Source organism: Aythya marila (assembly GCF_965140915.1).
Source record: "Aythya marila genome assembly, chromosome: 1".
Lineage (NCBI taxonomy): Eukaryota > Metazoa > Chordata > Aves > Anseriformes > Anatidae > Aythya > Aythya marila.
The window spans coordinates 147544576-147561849 of record NC_139042.1 but is presented as its reverse complement, the minus strand read 5'-3'; the positions used below and the strand labels follow the sequence as shown (position 1 = coordinate 147561849).

General features: G+C 43.2%; 1 protein-coding gene across 2 annotated transcripts in view; it reads left to right on the top strand.

Annotated features, from left to right (window-relative positions):
• The window catches only part of ATP6V0A4 (ATPase H+ transporting V0 subunit a4), a 29909-nt gene extending 14792 nt beyond the window's left edge, over nt 1–15117 (top strand). For both annotated transcript variants that reach the window (XM_082774530.1, XM_082774529.1), the window contains exons 10-21: nt 792–1004; nt 1423–1573; nt 2223–2362; nt 2525–2682; nt 3150–3243; nt 4633–4751; nt 5611–5827; nt 7444–7551; nt 9423–9539; nt 10517–10634; nt 12651–12822; nt 13347–15117. In XM_082774530.1, the coding sequence (XP_082630656.1) occupies nt 792–1004; nt 1423–1573; nt 2223–2362; nt 2525–2682; nt 3150–3243; nt 4633–4751; nt 5611–5827; nt 7444–7551; nt 9423–9539; nt 10517–10634; nt 12651–12822; nt 13347–13440 (1701 nt within the window). In that variant the 3' untranslated portion in view covers nt 13441–15117. The remainder of the gene's footprint in view (nt 1–791; nt 1005–1422; nt 1574–2222; nt 2363–2524; nt 2683–3149; nt 3244–4632; nt 4752–5610; nt 5828–7443; nt 7552–9422; nt 9540–10516; nt 10635–12650; nt 12823–13346) is intronic.
• The last annotated feature ends 2157 nt before the right edge of the window (nt 15118–17274 follow it).

The following is a 17274-nucleotide window of genomic DNA, read 5'->3' as shown; positions in this document are numbered from 1 at the left end:
TCTTTACCATGATAATCTCTCTTGAGGCTGTTGGTACACAAGCAATGGAAAGCCAAGGCTGTTTCTCTAGAAGTTCAAGTCTCCAACCTTTTTTTACCCCATCATTTAATGTAGGGCTGAAAATTACCAAGTTCAGTCATTGTGAGTACTGAATGGCTTGTATATCCACATACTGTACCAGGACTTCATGCCTCTAAAGGAGTCCTACCTGTGACCTTTGTATTGCTACACATGACGATACGTGTGTCCTGAGGCAGGCGGGAATGGGCACTCTGTTTGCAGTTGGCACCCTGCTGTAACCCCTTTTGTGGATACCCTTAATATCCAAGCCTGCTCCTGAACTGACTTTCACTTGTAGCCATCATAGGCAGGAGTCTTCTTCAGTGCTCGTAGACCATGCAGGTTATCCTCCAAACACAAGTGTCCCCTGCGCCCATTTTTGCAGCAGCACCGTAGTGACCACACAATGTGTGGGGATCCCACCAGGGCCACCGGTTGTAGCTCTATAAGTAACAATCGCACAGCTCAGGAACTCCTGTTGGTCTCCTGAACACTTTCAGGGGCTTGGGGCAACGCAGGAAGAGCCATCAGCAAACAGCATCATGCACCTGGTGCCAAATGCGCCCATGCCCAGACCTGCATACTCTGCCCACCAGTACACCTGGCTCTTTCATATGAACCACCCCCTTTCCACAGCCCTCCCCAGCCTGCCTTCCCAAATAACTGCTGAGTAGAGCATACTACCTGTGCCTTCCTATCTCGAGCGCTGCCTGTACTGTGCTTGCTTACAGGTGATAACCCAAACTGAGTCCCACCGCCAGCGACTGCTGCATGAGGCAGCAGCCAACTTGTGGTCCTGGGAGATCAAGGTGAAGAAAATCAAGGCCATCTACCACATCCTGAACTGCTGTAACATCGATGTCACCCAGCAGTGTGTCATTGCAGAGATCTGGTTCCCAGTGGCTGACGCTGGCCGGATAAAAAGAGCTCTCCATCAGGGAATGGTAAGAGGCCAGTGCTTTGGGTCCCCAAAGCCCTCACACAAACCACATTGCTCATATGTTGAGCATACATTCAAGCTTTTGTCTGTTACTATAATGCTGGCCTCCCTTTTCAGCGTTAATTAAAGTTGAGGTTGTTGCATGATGGCTTGGCCTTGGGGAGTTTAAGGTCAGCATTAAATCTTAGCAGGTTTGTGACTGAACCACAAGAGTCAGCAATGCTGGCAGCGTTGCCCAAACAAATCAATAGCACAGAAAATGGGAAAATCTGGACATTAGAAAAAGGGTTGAGATATAACACTTTTAAGTCCAACACTCATATTGCTGCCTGTGCAGCCTGGACAAAGGCCTTTGTGCTGTGGGACCAATGCCTTCCTGGTAGCCACCCTGACTGGGTCTGTCCTTGTCTCTGGGTCTGCAGGAGCGAAGTGGCTCTACCATCGCCCCTATCCTCACTGCCATACACACCAGGATGGCACCACCCACCTTCAACAGGACCAACAAGTTCACAGCTGGATTTCAGAACATCGTGGATGCATACGGTGTGGGCAACTACAGGGAGATGAACCCAGGTGAGAAACACTTGGCTACCTGTGCCAGGCTTGCCAAAGCCGAAGTGAAGGCCTTTGGGCTCTCATCAGCCTGAAACTGACTGAGAAATCAGAACCGTATTTTCTGCTGACAAGAATTGGCACTGCCTAGTGTATAAGCATGGATTTTCTCAAGTACAGAATCTGGCCCTCAGTCCTCAGTGGCTGGTTTTGGCAGGAATAATGAACAACACAAAAATAGAATGGGAAACAAATGATGGGGTAGCAGATCTAAGGAAAAGATTTAAACTCACAAGGTGAATATAAGGTGAGCTTATTATCATGCTGAGGACAACAACAACAAAAAAGCACTGGAGAAAAGTGTAAAACAGTTGTAGAGAATACCAAGGAGACCACTGAGAATGAACAGAAACTTGGAAATGAGAGCCTGTGGGAACAGATGAGGTAGACTCTAGGTGCTTGGACTTAGAAGACTGAGAAACACAATAGTAACCTTTAAGCACATTTTTCTCTTGCAGAAAAGAATGCAATTCCTAGATCTTGTTGCCTGGTGTGTAGGGGAGAGAGCAGGGAGGCCTTTAAGGACAGTAGCTGTGAAGAATGACTTGGAGGGGTGGACTGCTCCTCCTTTTGTTTAGGAGTTGAGTGTCCTGTGTTTTCTTTCCTGCAGCTCCTTACACCATTATTACCTTCCCCTTCCTGTTTGCGGTGATGTTTGGGGATTGTGGCCATGGTGCCATCATGCTGGCCTTTGCGCTCTGGATGGTCATTAATGAGAAGAGCCTTCTGGCCCAGAAGAGCACTAATGAGGTGAGTACCAGGGAGCTGGTGCACCCCATCAGCCTAGGAAAAGGCTCGTTGTCCCCATTTGATTAAAGGAGCATTCAGCTTCCCTGAGACTGAGCAGGGATCCTCTGAAGATGCCTGTGAGGCAGATGTTTGGTTACCAGCGCTGTGCCTCTTCCCCTGCAGATCTGGAACACCTTCTTCAGCGGGCGTTACTTGATCCTGCTCATGGGCATTTTCTCCATATATACTGGCTTCATCTACAATGACTGCTTCTCCAAATCGTTCAACATCCTTGGCTCGTCTTGGCATGTCATCCCCATGTTTAAAAATAATACTTGGAAGTAAGTGGCTAAATGTGGGAAACAAGTGAAAACACACCAAATGGAGCACGTAGGCTTTGAAAGAAAGACAGAGTGACTGTGTGGGGAGGGAAAGAACACCCTGCTGTGGATGCAGTCATGAATGAATCAGAGGTTTTGTCTGACACACACAGACAAACTCACTATTGAAATGGAAATGTGGAGTCCCTGGGAACATGCCTGTTTGTTCAGGCACTGATGTGCATAAAAATCTGCAGGTGTCCAGGACTGATGCATAGAGAAATATTAGTGTGATGGCAGAATTATTAGTGTGAGGGCAGGGCCCACTTCCACACACACACATGTGCACACAAACCCAGGATAATAATTCACAGGCTGGAGTCAGTGAGAGCCATCATGTGGTAGCCCTGAGCACATCTCATGTAAGTGTGCTGTAGGCTTATACCATGAGATTTAGCTGCAAAGGTTATTTCACTTTTCTCTTGTAGTAAGGATGTGCTTCTGGAAAACACAGAGCTGCAGCTGGATCCAGCAGTCCCAGGGGTCTACTCTGGAAATCCATATCCATTTGGAATAGATCCGGTAATTAAATTAAATTGCTCTAAGCTAATTTGTGTTTCAGTCCTGTTTCTACATATCAGGTACATCAGTAGCTCCCTACTCTCTCTCCTAAAGCCACGCTCTTCACTTCTTTCTCTTTACCTGTTCTTTACACAGTAGTTGTGATGCCTTTCTGTAGCATTCAAGGATATAAATACTCATCTTTTAAAACTATTATTATTGTTTTTTTTTTGTTTTTTTTTTTTTTGATAATTTTGCACAAGCAGCAGCTAAATGGTAAGCAGGAAGGAACTCTGCTTTTACTAGAGGGTGATCTTCTGCTGTAGTGTCTTCTCTGTCACCGGGCTGCTGGACTCAGTTTCCTTATTGGAGTACTTCACCCATTACATAGCTACTTCACAAGTTTGAGGGTTAAGTCCTGATTTCTATGCAGTGTATTCATCAGACAAAGTGTGAAGTAAATGCCAGTGTTATTTAACAATCCACAGTTTCTTCTCTGTTCTATTTCTTTCTTTCCGTTCTCTCTTTCACATTTTAAAATGCAGTTGTTAACATCAGGCTTTCGTGTTTCAACCTTAATATCAGCCAGCTAGTCCCTGCTGTGCTGGATGCTCTCTCATTTCTGTTGGTCACACAAAGAAACATGAGCTTCTCCTGTTTTGTAGAGTGATTGACCTTGTAGGGAGTTTTTCACAAACCCAGCTCTAAAGCTCAACCCAGGAAGCAAGCAGTGCAATTCAGCCATGTCAAACAGCTGAATTTTCTGTACACACCCCCAGCACACCCCTAATTTACTCTAGCCATGGTTAACACATCTTCCATACTGGCTGCTGCTTGCTTGAGGGGCTGGGACCCCTGGGTGGATGGGAGAGAGGAATAGAGGAGAGGCAGGCAATAATCTGGTCTCCCTGGCCAGTGAGTTGAAAAGAGCTTTTCTATGTTGTTCAAATGAAAAGTTAGAAAATGCTCTGTCCTCATTAATCTGGTGAATGTCAAACAAACTTCTCTAGCAACAGGAAGGATTTTCTTATGTCTTTCCACCTCTGCTGAAGGAGGTGACTCAGCCTAAGGGCAAGGAATGACACCACAAATACCTGGGTTCTGCTACCAGCCTTGGCTTAAGTTTCTGGTGGACTGAAGCAAAGTCACTACATTATTTTAAATCCCTGTTATTTCCTCTGCTAAGTGAGGATGGTACATTATACCTTTCAGATGTGAAGACAGATGTTATATCACACTTGGCAGAGTGAAATTATAAAGAACATATTATAAAGAATATCTAGATTTCTGTTGCTTGTTATATTCTTACTAGAATGAGTAATAGTAAATTGTTGAGTAACGACTTCCACAAGTCTTACTGAGAAAACACCTTGAAATTTTGTTCTCCTGTCTGTGTTCCTTTTCCCAAAGATTTGGAATATTGCATCAAACAAGCTGACTTTCCTGAACTCCTACAAAATGAAGATGTCGGTTGTGATAGGGATTGTGCACATGGTTTTTGGGGTGATACTCAGCCTCTTCAACCACATGTAAGTCTGTTTCACCAACCCCATTGCTGCAGCACAAAAGTCCTCGTCTCTAGTGTCCTTCATTCATAGCCTCATATCGAAGTCTGATGACTTGAATTTCACCCTTTCCCCATTGCACTGTGTACACTGTCAGAGTGCTGAGTCCAAAAGCCACAAGGATGGCCATCTCTTGGGTGAATTGTCTTTTAAACTTTCTCTCTTCAACTTTTACATTTTGTGGAAATATTAAAACACACTAAATTAAAAACATACATTATCTCCTACTATTGATAACTTCTGAATTGAAAGACAAATTCCTTTGGTCTAATTCAAAGCACACTGAAACCTTGCACACTGTGCAAGCATCTCTTCCTCCTGACTTACTGGGCCTTTGTTCAGGATCTATGCACGTGGCTATTCATCTTCCTCTATATTTTTCAACAAAAAATAAGAACTGTAGGTAGAATGATGGGGTAGACACCACCCTCAAGAGGCTACCACAACAGGAAGGTGTGTAGTGACCCACAAGGACAAAAAGCTTTTGCAAATGACAATGAAAGACTGCACCTACAGAATTGATTTTATACCTGCTTCTGACCTTCCCCAGCTTATAATGCTTAACTTTGTGAATTTGCTATTTTTTTTTATTATATAAGTTTTTATTTCAACATATTAATCTTACCGTATGGTAAAGCCATTTAAACAATGGCTTTTATTCGTAAGGACTGCCAATACAGAGTTCTTTGTGGCTAGTGATAGCTGTATGTTTCTTATGTGGTTTTCCAAAGACTAAACAGCATACAGTATTCTCATACTTGGGTGCAAATTTGTATCAATACCTACTGTATTAACTACGCATATCTTTTCTTATTCTTTCCAGCTACTTCAAGAAATACATAAACATTATCCTGCAGTTCATTCCAGAGATGATCTTTATTATCTCTCTTTTTGGATACCTTGTCTTCATGATTATTTTCAAATGGTGTCATTTTGATGTCCACTCATCCCAGAGCGCTCCAAGCATTCTCATCCACTTCATCAATATGTTTCTGTTCAATTACAGTGATGATTCAAATGCTCCATTATATACGCACCAGGTATGCATCAGTCAGCTTGAATCCACTGTAGCTGTTTGTGAATTCACAGTGGGTGTGAGGAGGGTGGGCATAAAGATGGGGAACGGGCTCAGAACCTCAACCACAAATGCCAGTCACATAAGAGAAGTTTGTTCTTCTGGTATTCTTGTTGGCCTTGTAGATAGGTAGGAGAGATGCAGAGGAAATCTCATTCTTGATGTCATCCCTGCAAGAACAATGATGCAGTTTAAGATACTTGGGGAGAAAAAAAAAAAAAAGGAAAGAAGGAAGATTAGATGTTCAAAACTGTGTATTGCAGAAGTGTGGTCCTGAAGTTTGGCTAGACCCTAGAGATATAGCAATCGTCTCCTTTCCTTGCTGATCCCTTCCTTATTTCTACTTTGGAAAACCTGAAAACTCTATTTTCAGCTTTAAAAAAAAAAAAAAAAAAAAAAAAAAAAAAAAAAGCAGTAGCTTGAGGATATGTGGCAGCTTTTTGTCAAAAGCATCTTCTTTGGGGAGCTCACAAAAAAAAAAAAAGCTAAAGAGAGAAAACATCTTTTAAAGTCACCTATTATTGTTCAGAACAGGGATTTTTTTTTTTTTTTCTTGCTTGATATCAGCAGCATCAAGAAGAATCTGCAAGCAAATGCTGCCTCCAGTCACACATTTACATTTATTCAGTTGCACACTTTGGTACTCCAGCTTGAGCTCAGTTATAGTGCTGCTGGTGAGTCAGGGTTAGCAGGAAGACCTGGTCTGTTCCAAGTAACTGCGTTACGTCTGCAGGAGAGATTGGGAAAACAGTTTTATCAGCCTTCAAAAAGTCATCAAATCATATTTTGTTTTGTAACAACTCAAAGCCTTTCCAAGACAGTCATTTTTTCTTCTATACTTACCCTCCATCTCCATTAGTAACTCAGTTTGTGCAATTCCCCTGGGTAGTCTGCATGCAAAGATTGTGTGAAATTAACCAGAAGGTGATAAGGGAGCTGAGCTGTCTTAAAAAAAATACAAAAGATGTATGGTTGTTTTATTTTGTTTTTAAAGTACAAACATTTATGTTAGGACAGAAATAGGAGTGGCACACTGCAACAAGAACACCTTGTATTGTTGTTGCTGGTGGAGCAATGTGTGATCAAAGCTAAATTACGGGAATTCAATTACATTCTGGAAATAGAAATGGAGAGCAAATCCTGTATCCTCTGCTTTCCAGGGGAAGACTTGAATGACTCAGCTCTCACAGCATTGTTTCTACGTTGGTCAGAGCAAGGCAAACCGATTACCTCACCCAGTGGTTAAGATATTTGCTTGGACAATTGGAGAGACAGGTTAAAGTCCATAACATTTGGTTTTGGCAAACTACTCTTCCCTACATGAAAGACTTTCATCTCCAAGTATCCAACTGTCTCCAAAAAGCTAACAGTGCATTTTGGAGCCTTCAGAAGTACACATTTATTTTTGTATCTTTACAAACAGGACAGACTCAATCAATATGGGGTGTGTATCTGTCAAATAAAACAAAAACAAACAAACAAAATAATAATAAACATTTCATAGAATTAGTTTTCTTACCATAAATTTAGTTGGCTAAAGGAAGAGTGACATTTTGTTCTTCTGTTTGTTGTCTCTTTTAGAAAGAAGTGCAGAGCTTTTTGGTCATCTTTGCTCTGATTGCTGTTCCCTGGATGCTCCTAATTAAACCTTTCATCCTCCGAGCCAACCACCAGAAAGCACAGCGCATGGTAAGGGACAAGCGTCAAGCTTGGGTTCAGTACAGCAAAGGCAAAGCTGAGGCGACAGACCCCCAGAAGTGATCTTTTTTTTTTTTTTTTTTTTTAAAGAGGCTGCTTTCCTCTAATCTCAGACTATCTCCAGTGATTTCAAAGTGTGTTTTAAGGCACACGCACCCAGACACGCAGGCATATAGACATTTGGCTGACCCATCTAAATGGGAAGCAGGAGCTTTTGCTCCCAAGGCCATACGTTTGTTGGGAGAAGGGTGACACCAAGCTCTTTCAAACATAATATCCTAAACCAGAGGAGATTTAGAGATACTGAAGGGCCAGTAAAGCCAACACAGGGCACAGGCCTCCACTCCTGGTCTTCAGCCATCACTAACAACTGGTCGGCTGCTCTGTAGGAACAGGGCATCTGTGATACCCCTGGCCTCTGAGAGACCAGCACAGCTTGGAGAAGAGCCTTGATTTTACAGCTTTCCAGCAATGCTTTCTTTCCTAAGTGACTGCTTTCACATTAACAAAACACTCCTTCCCATGGGCTCTGTGGTTCACCCAGCTCTTCAGCATGCAACTGCGGCAGCTGCAGTTTCCCAGTTGCTCATTAATTCTCTCCTTTATTACGCTAACAGGACTTTACTTGTCTGTCAGGATTTACTTCTCTTTACAGTGGGAGGTAGTGCCTGGAGTACCTTTTATAGGGCACAGATGTTTCCATTAGAAGAAAGAGATGCTGGTTGTGCTGTGTGACCTTTTCCAACCCAGTCACTTCTGACCTATAACTGAAAGCCAGGTCCCTGGAGACTTTTGCAGCCCTGCCTCTGCGCTGTAATTTCTTGTTTTGTCATTCTTCTGGGATTTCAATGAAAGCTTGACATGGCTGACTCCAGCTCCTGCTTTTACGCTAGCAACATCTGACAGCTTTTCCCCACCTCCTATTCTGCCCTTGTATTTCTGTTCCTGATTTTCATATGTTAGCTGTCTGATCACATCTTACATTTACCCAGATTTATATGTTTGCAACAAAGTCTGTTCCCTGTGCTGACATTCAGGTAAAGCAAAGATAAAGCAGGTGTGACAAAGATTGCTGCTGCAACAGGAAACAATATGTTATCATGAGACTTTGCCCATGAAACCTGTTGGAAGCTATAAAGAATGACAAGGCAGAACCTGACAGAAGCTGTGAAGTCAGGATTTTGTTATGCTATATAATAGGGCTATTATAGACATAGAATGGAGGGCTATTCTTATGCTGTGCTGTCATTTCTGTGATGAGGCTTGGATCAGGTTGCTCAGGCTTCTACAAGAGCTCTGTAAAGAATGATTATGAGAGAAGATGGGTTATCATAGTGTTTTTGTCGATTCAAGAGAGATGAATCTCTCAATCAAGAGATCTGAATTGTGTTTCTGTCTGTATCCCAGTAACTTTGTGAACTTCATCAAGTCACCTGATCTTTTCAGGCTCCTTTTCCCTTTCACCTGATGAAAATGTCTTTGATTTGCAGCCATATAATTGACACGATCAGCCTTAATGTGCCCCAGTATTCTCATATGCCAAAAGTAATGGTTTTTTGCTTGGTGGGTATAAAGGGTGCATTGTGAGACCAGAAACTAGCTCTAAATTAGTTGGAATCACTGGAAAGTGCTCTAGGATGGATTTTATTTTTTTAATTATTACGAGCCATTCAGTAGGAGTACTCAATTTTTGCAGTCAATGATGACTGACTATTGTTCAACTTGTCCTCACGTTCACGATGCTGTTTTTCACATGTTACCTGTCAAGAGGTTAGTGATGGAGCTCTGTGCTGTGGTCTGCTTCATTTTGGTTGCAACCTCTAGCATGACACAAACAAAACATTGCATTTTGTTTCTGAAAGATTCGGTCTCAGGCCAACTCAGGAAACACTGGGGGTGAAAATGAAGTGGAGACCAATCACTCCAGAAAAGCTTCCCAGGGAGACCACAGTGGTGGCCATGAAGATGATGAAGAAGAGGTAAGAAAATGTGGGCAGAAAGAATTATTCAGACAGACACAGTAGTACAAGACACAAAGCCAAGCAGAAGGTTTTTTGGAGTTGCCAGCCCTTCTTTTTAAGAAGATACCAAGACATTCTGTTGCAACAGTTTGTGTTTCCAAACAGAGTAAACTCTGAATTTTAATAGAATAAATTCCTTTAAATTTTGCCTTAAGTTTTGCCTGGTGAGGGTAGGCATTCTTACAGATCTCAGGCTTTTACAAACCTCAAGCTTTCATTTCCCCAGGGGGTTGTTTCACTTCTACTTAGCACCCAGAGAAGGTCAAGACTTCCCCCAGAGTCAGCAATTTTTCCTTCCTTTAAATTGCAAAGGAGTATTTAAAAGTTGGCAGCCTGCAGTGTTGGCTAAGGAGGAAAATCTTCCTTTGGCAGAGTCTGTCGAGGACTTCTGCAATATGCAGCTACACAGTGAAAAAAGTGACAAAAATATTTGCGACTGTCTGAAGTATCAACAATATCAAGCGTGTATATGGCTGACTGAGAAGGGAATCTTCACAGTCTTAGAAGAAATGCTTATTTGGTGATGCTATCTGCCCATTGGCAGATAGTCTGAACTTTATATAAGAATTTCTTTACTTTATATAAGAATTTATATAAGAATTTCTATACTTTATATAAGAATTTCTGTGTCTATAGGAAATCACAAAGATTGGTAGCAATTGGATTGCCATCTTATTCCAGATTTGAAATTATAAGACTGGAATAGGAGCTGGTTTCTGAATATTTGCTTTTCACTGAAATTCAGAGGAGAATGTAAGGAAAGGTCATAGAGAATTGATACTTTTAAGCAGTCTTTTTATCTAGATAGTATCTTTTTTGTTGCTTAGGACATAGTGAAGAAAAGGGAAGAGTATGAAGAGTTTTTGTCGGAATGTTATCTAGGAAACCCTGAACTAAGAAATAAGAGAAATGTGTTTGGTTTTACATTGTTTCAGTTCAATTTTGGAGACATATTTGTCCATCAAGCTATCCATACCATCGAATACTGCCTGGGCTGCATCTCCAACACAGCATCCTACCTGCGGCTCTGGGCGCTGAGCCTAGCCCATGCACGTGAGTGACTGGCTGTGCCTGTTAGCTACCTCACCAGCAACTCCCTGCTGATCCCTGCTTCTGATGATAATTAGCCCTGCAGATTTCCTCATTAAATCAAAGTTCTCCTTCTGGGCAATTGCATCCCAGAACGTTTTGCCTCAGATAAATCCAAGTGTTTTGTGTTGGCCTTCTCAATTTTTAGTGGTGATTCCCGGGTGCTATATGTCAGGGATATCCAGACTCCATTTCCTAGCCAGGGCCCATTTTCCATGCTACTCCATTGCTGTCCCTCTGGAAGAGTCCTCATGGTGTGTGGCAGTGTAGGAGGTGCAGCCCAAGTGGCTGCTCCAGTCCACAGAGGCAAATGCAGTATGGGAACCATAGCTGCATGGCTCACGAGGCACTTGCTATAGCCTTAGGGTACACAGATAAACGTTGAGAACACTTGAAACAGATACTTTTATTCAGTTCAGCAAAACAAAAAGAAATCTTTCAGTTCAAGGACTCCTGAAACTTCTCATTTTTGGTAGGATTTTTCCCAAGCAATATTTAGCAGAAACTCACATTTCATGAAAAACGTACGGCATTTCAATGTCTTTTGTCTTGATTTAAGACAAAAACAAATTCTCAAACTCTAGAAATTCCCTCAGGCTGGAACATCAGATTTTCAACTACCCTAATTTTTATGAAATGTTTTTTATTAATATTGCTGTACTGCCTCTGGCTATGAGTTGTGCCTGCCCTGAAGAACTGGGCACAACCTACAAAAAGAAAACAGAAGGGAGAGGGGTGCCATGCACTGATGGGTTGCGCTGTGCTGCTTGGCACAGAAATGAGCCTAGTAGAGGTTGATTGGAGGCTAACATGCATTAGCTTTACATGGAGGACAAGTATCTAAATAAAATAAAGTAACTAAAGAACTTGGCTAAGGGCAGGCCTACGTGTTATGTCAGAACTCTGCCTGGAAAACCATTGTATTCTTCTGCAGCCTTTCAAAGTGGCACTGACAGGAGTATTTTTCCTGAGGGCATCAGTTGCAAGGGGATCCCTCACATCTGTTGTCACCTAAAGTAGCAGGTCATTTAATTTATAGTCTGGATATGGCCTGAGGACCTCCCTGCAATGACTGATGAAACAGAAAACAAGGCTGGACTTGTGGCTGGCATATCTGGATGGGAAAGAGCTGGGCTAAGTCCTTGCCTTGCCTGTACCACAAGAGGAAAATTGCTTGATTCTCAATCTATCCTATGTAACTGGGATAGCTAGATTAGGAGTATGTCTTCTTCTTGACAGACACATCAGATATGTTGATATAAACCTGTTGATATCTGTTGATCAGATATGTTGATATAAATCTGTGCAAGACACACACACACACACACACACAAAAAAAAAAAAAAAAATCTTAAAGAAACAGGCAAGAAGCAGCCTAAATATTAATACAGCCTGTCTTGGGTGAGACCAACCAGTTGTCTTTTTTTTTTTTTTTTTTTTCCACCACAGCTTCTCCAAGGCACCTTAAGAGAAGTTGTTTTTGAGAACAAATGGGTGTTGGAGAGCAATACCTGTGGGTATTAGCCAGCATCAGTCAGTACAGCTTGAAACCTCATCTGCACATGTAGTGACTATGTCAGTTGATCATGTTCTCTGGGATTTAGCAGCAGGCAGTCCTAGAAGGCTCTGTGTAATGCCCAGCTGCCATGTTAAAGAGGTGCAAATTAAACTGATGACTGTATCATGTCAGGGTAGCAACAGGCCTGGTAGTTTTCTTGTGTGGACTTGTGACACAAAGCCAAGACAAACCAGCACATTTTGCTTCCAACACAGTGAAGAGGAGCAACAGAAAATAGCCTGCATGCACTTTCCTTCCCTTCTCATCATGGGGAGGCAGGGTGGCCATATGTGATTACTGTCAACAGTGTTGACATTTTATTTTAAACCAGCTCACCTAACTGGGAAAAATGGGTGAGCTGCCAGACTGTTTCTGTGCACAGCTGTTGCTCAGAATTTGTTTCCTGTTATTTCTTCTTGCAGAACTGTCAGAGGTTCTCTGGACCATGGTGATGGAAAGTGGACTCAGCAACAGCAGCTGGACAGGCCTCATCACCATCTTCATCATCTTCGCGGCGTTTGCAGTGCTGACAGTGGCCATCCTGCTGGTCATGGAGGGTTTGTCGGCCTTCCTACATGCCTTGCGCCTGCACTGGTAGGTGGTGTGGCCTGCGGGAGCTTTCCCCAGGGCACTCCTTCAGAGGGATAGGGCTGTAGGCTCCGAGGACCATCGTGACGTTCATGATAAAGCCTGAAGACACAGCCACACCACCGGTCGTGTGTCCCACCCAGGGTTACCATCACACAAGCAGCTGGGGACCACCAACTGCAGCATGATCTCAGACAGAGGTGCAAAACCTGCTGAAAACCTGGGTCAGTTTTCATGCTGTTAGCCCAGATTGAGCTCCAGGCTGTCTGAGCTTTGTGGTAGACCAGTTTTAAGTGAGGAGCATTTTCAGGATGACTTGGAGCAAGTTGGAGCTAATGAGTGACAAGTTGCTCTCTGGGGCTGCCAGTGTCTCTTGGCTGGCTCTGAGAGCCGACTACATTCCCGGGCTGGAGGCCACTGGCTCTCGCAGCCTCCCTTTTCCCGTGGGTGCAATGTTTTAGGCCTCTCATATTGGTGTAGGTCCTGCCCACCCCAGGTAGCACTGACATCCCTCTCTGCTCCCTCCCCAGGGTGGAGTTCCAGAACAAGTTCTACGTGGGAGCCGGATACAAATTCTCCCCATTCTCCTTCAAGAACATCATAGATGGCACCACGGAAGAGTAAAGCCAGGGCATTGCTGCTTTGCTTCTCAGACCAGGCTCTTTCCTGCAGTCAGTCAGCCATGGAGTGGGGCTTAGACGATGAAACTGAATGGTATGTGGCCTTTGAAAGAAGATCAGCAATACATGGAGATGCCCTAACTGCATTCCCACATAGTGCTGTGTCAGCTGAGAGTGGTAACAGATATTACATCATCTGGGCTGGCAGCATGTCTCCACTAATGTCCTTACCAAGTACCTAGTCCTCAGCATCTGACCAGGTCAGCTGCCTGCTGCTTGGTTAAATAGAAAGAGATGCTCCTTTTGGAATTAAATTAAATTAAATTAATAATCAATTTACATGTGTTTTGCTCTATTTACTGCCTTGTCTTTGTGGCTTATTTCTTTCCAAGGAAAGCATATTTTGGCTGTTGTTTCAAGCTGTGGTTGATCATATGTCAATGATTACGTCTCTTATAAGATTGCAGCCCTTCATTGCGCACACAATGCAGAACAGCTCAAAGAAGGATCATATCGCAGGCTGGCAATTTTCTACATGCTTTACTACAACAACCCTCCTATTATCTGATTTGCTTCAGGGCTTAACAGTACAGGATTATAGACGTTTGCACACGTCATCACTTAACAAAAGCTTTGGTTTTGAGCTGTGTAAACAAAAGAGTGCACCAATTTCGACATTGGCAGGCAATTTATTTCTCTCTATGGATTTGTTTCTTACTGGACACTTAAGATGACTCTCCCTGTGCTGTGTTTTTCAAGACAGGTTGTTAAAACAGACTGTGTAGAAATGCTAATTCCTAATGAACATAACGAAGAGAGAAATCAGAACCGCTGAGATGAATTCACAATGTTGATATACTCTGATCTTTCCTAAATATGCATGAATTGCCAATTTTTCAAACTGAATAGTGTTAATCAAGATGGGCTATTTTTTTCAACCACAGGGGATGTAAAATCACAACATAGCACACTGACGGATTTGGAGGTGGTAGTGCCTCCTTTCAGAGGGTGTAACTGGGCAAACCCTTTTCAAACCTCACATTCTCAATATCCAGCTCCACCAAAGAAGCATGTTCATTGACTGTTCCAGCAGGATATGCAGCAGAGTAGTGGCCAGGAGACTGCAGTGGTCATCCTTGAGAGCCACCTTCCAGCTATGGCCACCTTTCGTTATTCACTCCCACCTAATTTGTTTATTCCTGTTCTGGAGAGGTCTGGGAGAAAAGCTGTCTCAAAGCAAGAAAGGCCAGTTTGATGCATTACCAAATGCAGAGAAAACAATTTGCTTTATGAAACAGTGGGTGGATTTTCTGCACAAACACATATTTTATCTTTATTGCACCTTTCCACATGATTGCGGTGTAACTGAGGAGGTGATTACCTGAAACAGAATATCTGTTCCTTTTAGAGCTTCTTGGTGTTCTGCTTTTTGTCCGAGGTTTACATTTTAAGCAAGAAAAATGAGTTATCCTCTGAGTACTGCAGGTGACAAGATGCTCTGTTGTTTACTGTATTGAACAATGAGTCTAACATTTGGCTTAATTCTGTAATCTGCTCTCATTCTGTGTGAAACCAGATAATACAGCAGAGCCTGTGGCTCACTTGCACATTTGCAGAATGGGGATGGCAATTCCATACTCCCCAAGAGGACTAAGCCCACTTGCTTTCAGGGAGGAATCAGATTAAATATTGCTGAGACAGGCTTGAGGAGAGCCCTGGCTTGCATCTGGGTTGTTTATAAGACTCAATAATAAATAAATAAATAAACTAACTAATAAAACAGAAATGTTCCAGATTGCCTTGTTTTTAAGTTTTTCCTGCAGAATGTGAGGGGTATTTTGGAGCATTGCAGTGACTGCCCGTTCCCCAGCACAGCTGCTAAGCTGAATGAGACCAGGTTTTCTAGCTGGTGCTGTGAATGTGGCCACCAGATGTGGTCAGATCCAGAAGAGATTGCTGTTACAGAGTAGTGGACCTTGGTACAACACCCTGTTGTCTTCATCTGGGCTTTACCCACTGCTGGAGGAGGTGGGGCTTCCAGTTACCTTACTGGGAAATTTTAACCTAGAGAGAAATGGTTGCCTTTGGATCCAGAGCTCATCCCATTGCTAGGAAGGTGTTTGTTTCTGAGGGCTGGTAACATATCATGTATATCACTTTGTAGAAGATTAATATATATATTAAAAAAAAAAAAAATCATCAGCCAGAATGACCATGAAGGATGGGGAAGTGATAATAAAGACAGTCGAAATGGTTTCAGTCACTCACACTCATTCTTTTATGGAATTTTTGTTTCTCCTCATGAGAGCTAGAGCTGTGTGTGGCCAGGCACTCCTGCCAGGATGACTGGGGATACGGAGGGTGAGGATAGCCAGGTACTGCAGTCTTGTCCAGTCTCTTGGGTCCTCTGGTTTGGTGATGATGTTTTTTAAACAGATTTTTTATAATCTTCAGGAGCCAACAGTTTCTTGAAGCCTCTGGCTTTTGCAGCAAACAGCACTTTCCTCGGTGTTTACTTGTGTGATGGCTCTCTGTCATGTCCTTGGCCAGCAGCACAGGAATTTCTTCTCACCCTCACTCTCTTGTTTCTCCTGGAGCTTTCATTTATGCAGACATTTCCATTCACACTTCTCTGTGACCAGTCTTTGCATTTCCATTGCAAACAACTAAATTATCATGAGGTGGATAAAAGGAGTAATGGACAGCATGCCTTCATTCCATCCCAAACAGCTGAGCCTGAAAACACATCTCTGCAGCTGAATATTTCACTGGTATTTTTGGTCATTTTTTCCCCCTCTGCTTTGGGAAGCCAGGATGCCAAAACTTCAGTTCCCTTCTGTGATTGCATGCACCATGTCTGAGTTTTTGCAATGAAAACATAACGGTATGGATCTGGAAGCCTGGATCCTGCATCCAGTTTAGCAGTTGCCAATAGTGGCTGTGGCTGAATATCAGATATTATTAAAAGGAAGATGTAAAATAGGGCTGTGAAATAGCTTATGTTGGCTGACAGCAAATGCATTCCTGATGCTTGAAAGTGTGAAACTTGGCGTGAGAGCTACATGCTTTGATAAAACAATTACAGCGTTGCTGCTAGCTTGGTGTACATATTTCAAAAGAGAAGGATTTAGGGAACTCTTATGGAAAAGAGACAAAAAATCTCCCCAGCATCTCCACTGGGAGAAACTAAAGCTAAAGCCAACACAGTCAAGGTCAACCAACAAGGTCAGCATGTACACTCCTTGTCAAGCACTTACAGCACACATAGCTCAGATTTACCGGCCAGCACAACCTGCAGCACTCAGATTTGCTCTGGGGCGAGGTCAGGATCACCGCAAGCCACGAATACTCACTGGAGTTGTGTTCTTGGTTGGGAAATTAAGAGAAACTAAGCAGATAGACAGGCCCTGTTTTTGTGGTGATGGCATCTGAGCTGGCTTTGGTTGGCCTGGGGGAGCTGGTGGCTGTGGCACCTGGGCGCTGCTCACAGCCACGGTGGGCAGCTCCTGCAGAGGCAGCTGTAGGTGCAAGGGGACCAGAACAGGTCAGCATTGAGGCGCCCCGCTGTGCCACCCACTTCTGGGGGTGGAGGTGGGTGGGGAGGGACCTGCCTGTGCCCAGGGAGGAGGAAACCTGATTCCCGGGAGCTGGAGCCCAAACCCCACAGCACCGCCAGCACTGCAAAAAGAAAACAGCAGAAGGGAAAGAAAGAGCTGTAAGGGAGGAAGAGTCTGCTCCTCTGTGCCTGAGACATTTCAGAGGTAAGGAAACTTCACTCAACAAATAAATAAATAAATAAAATTAATTGAGCCTTGGCTTCAGAGTGGGGATTTCTGAT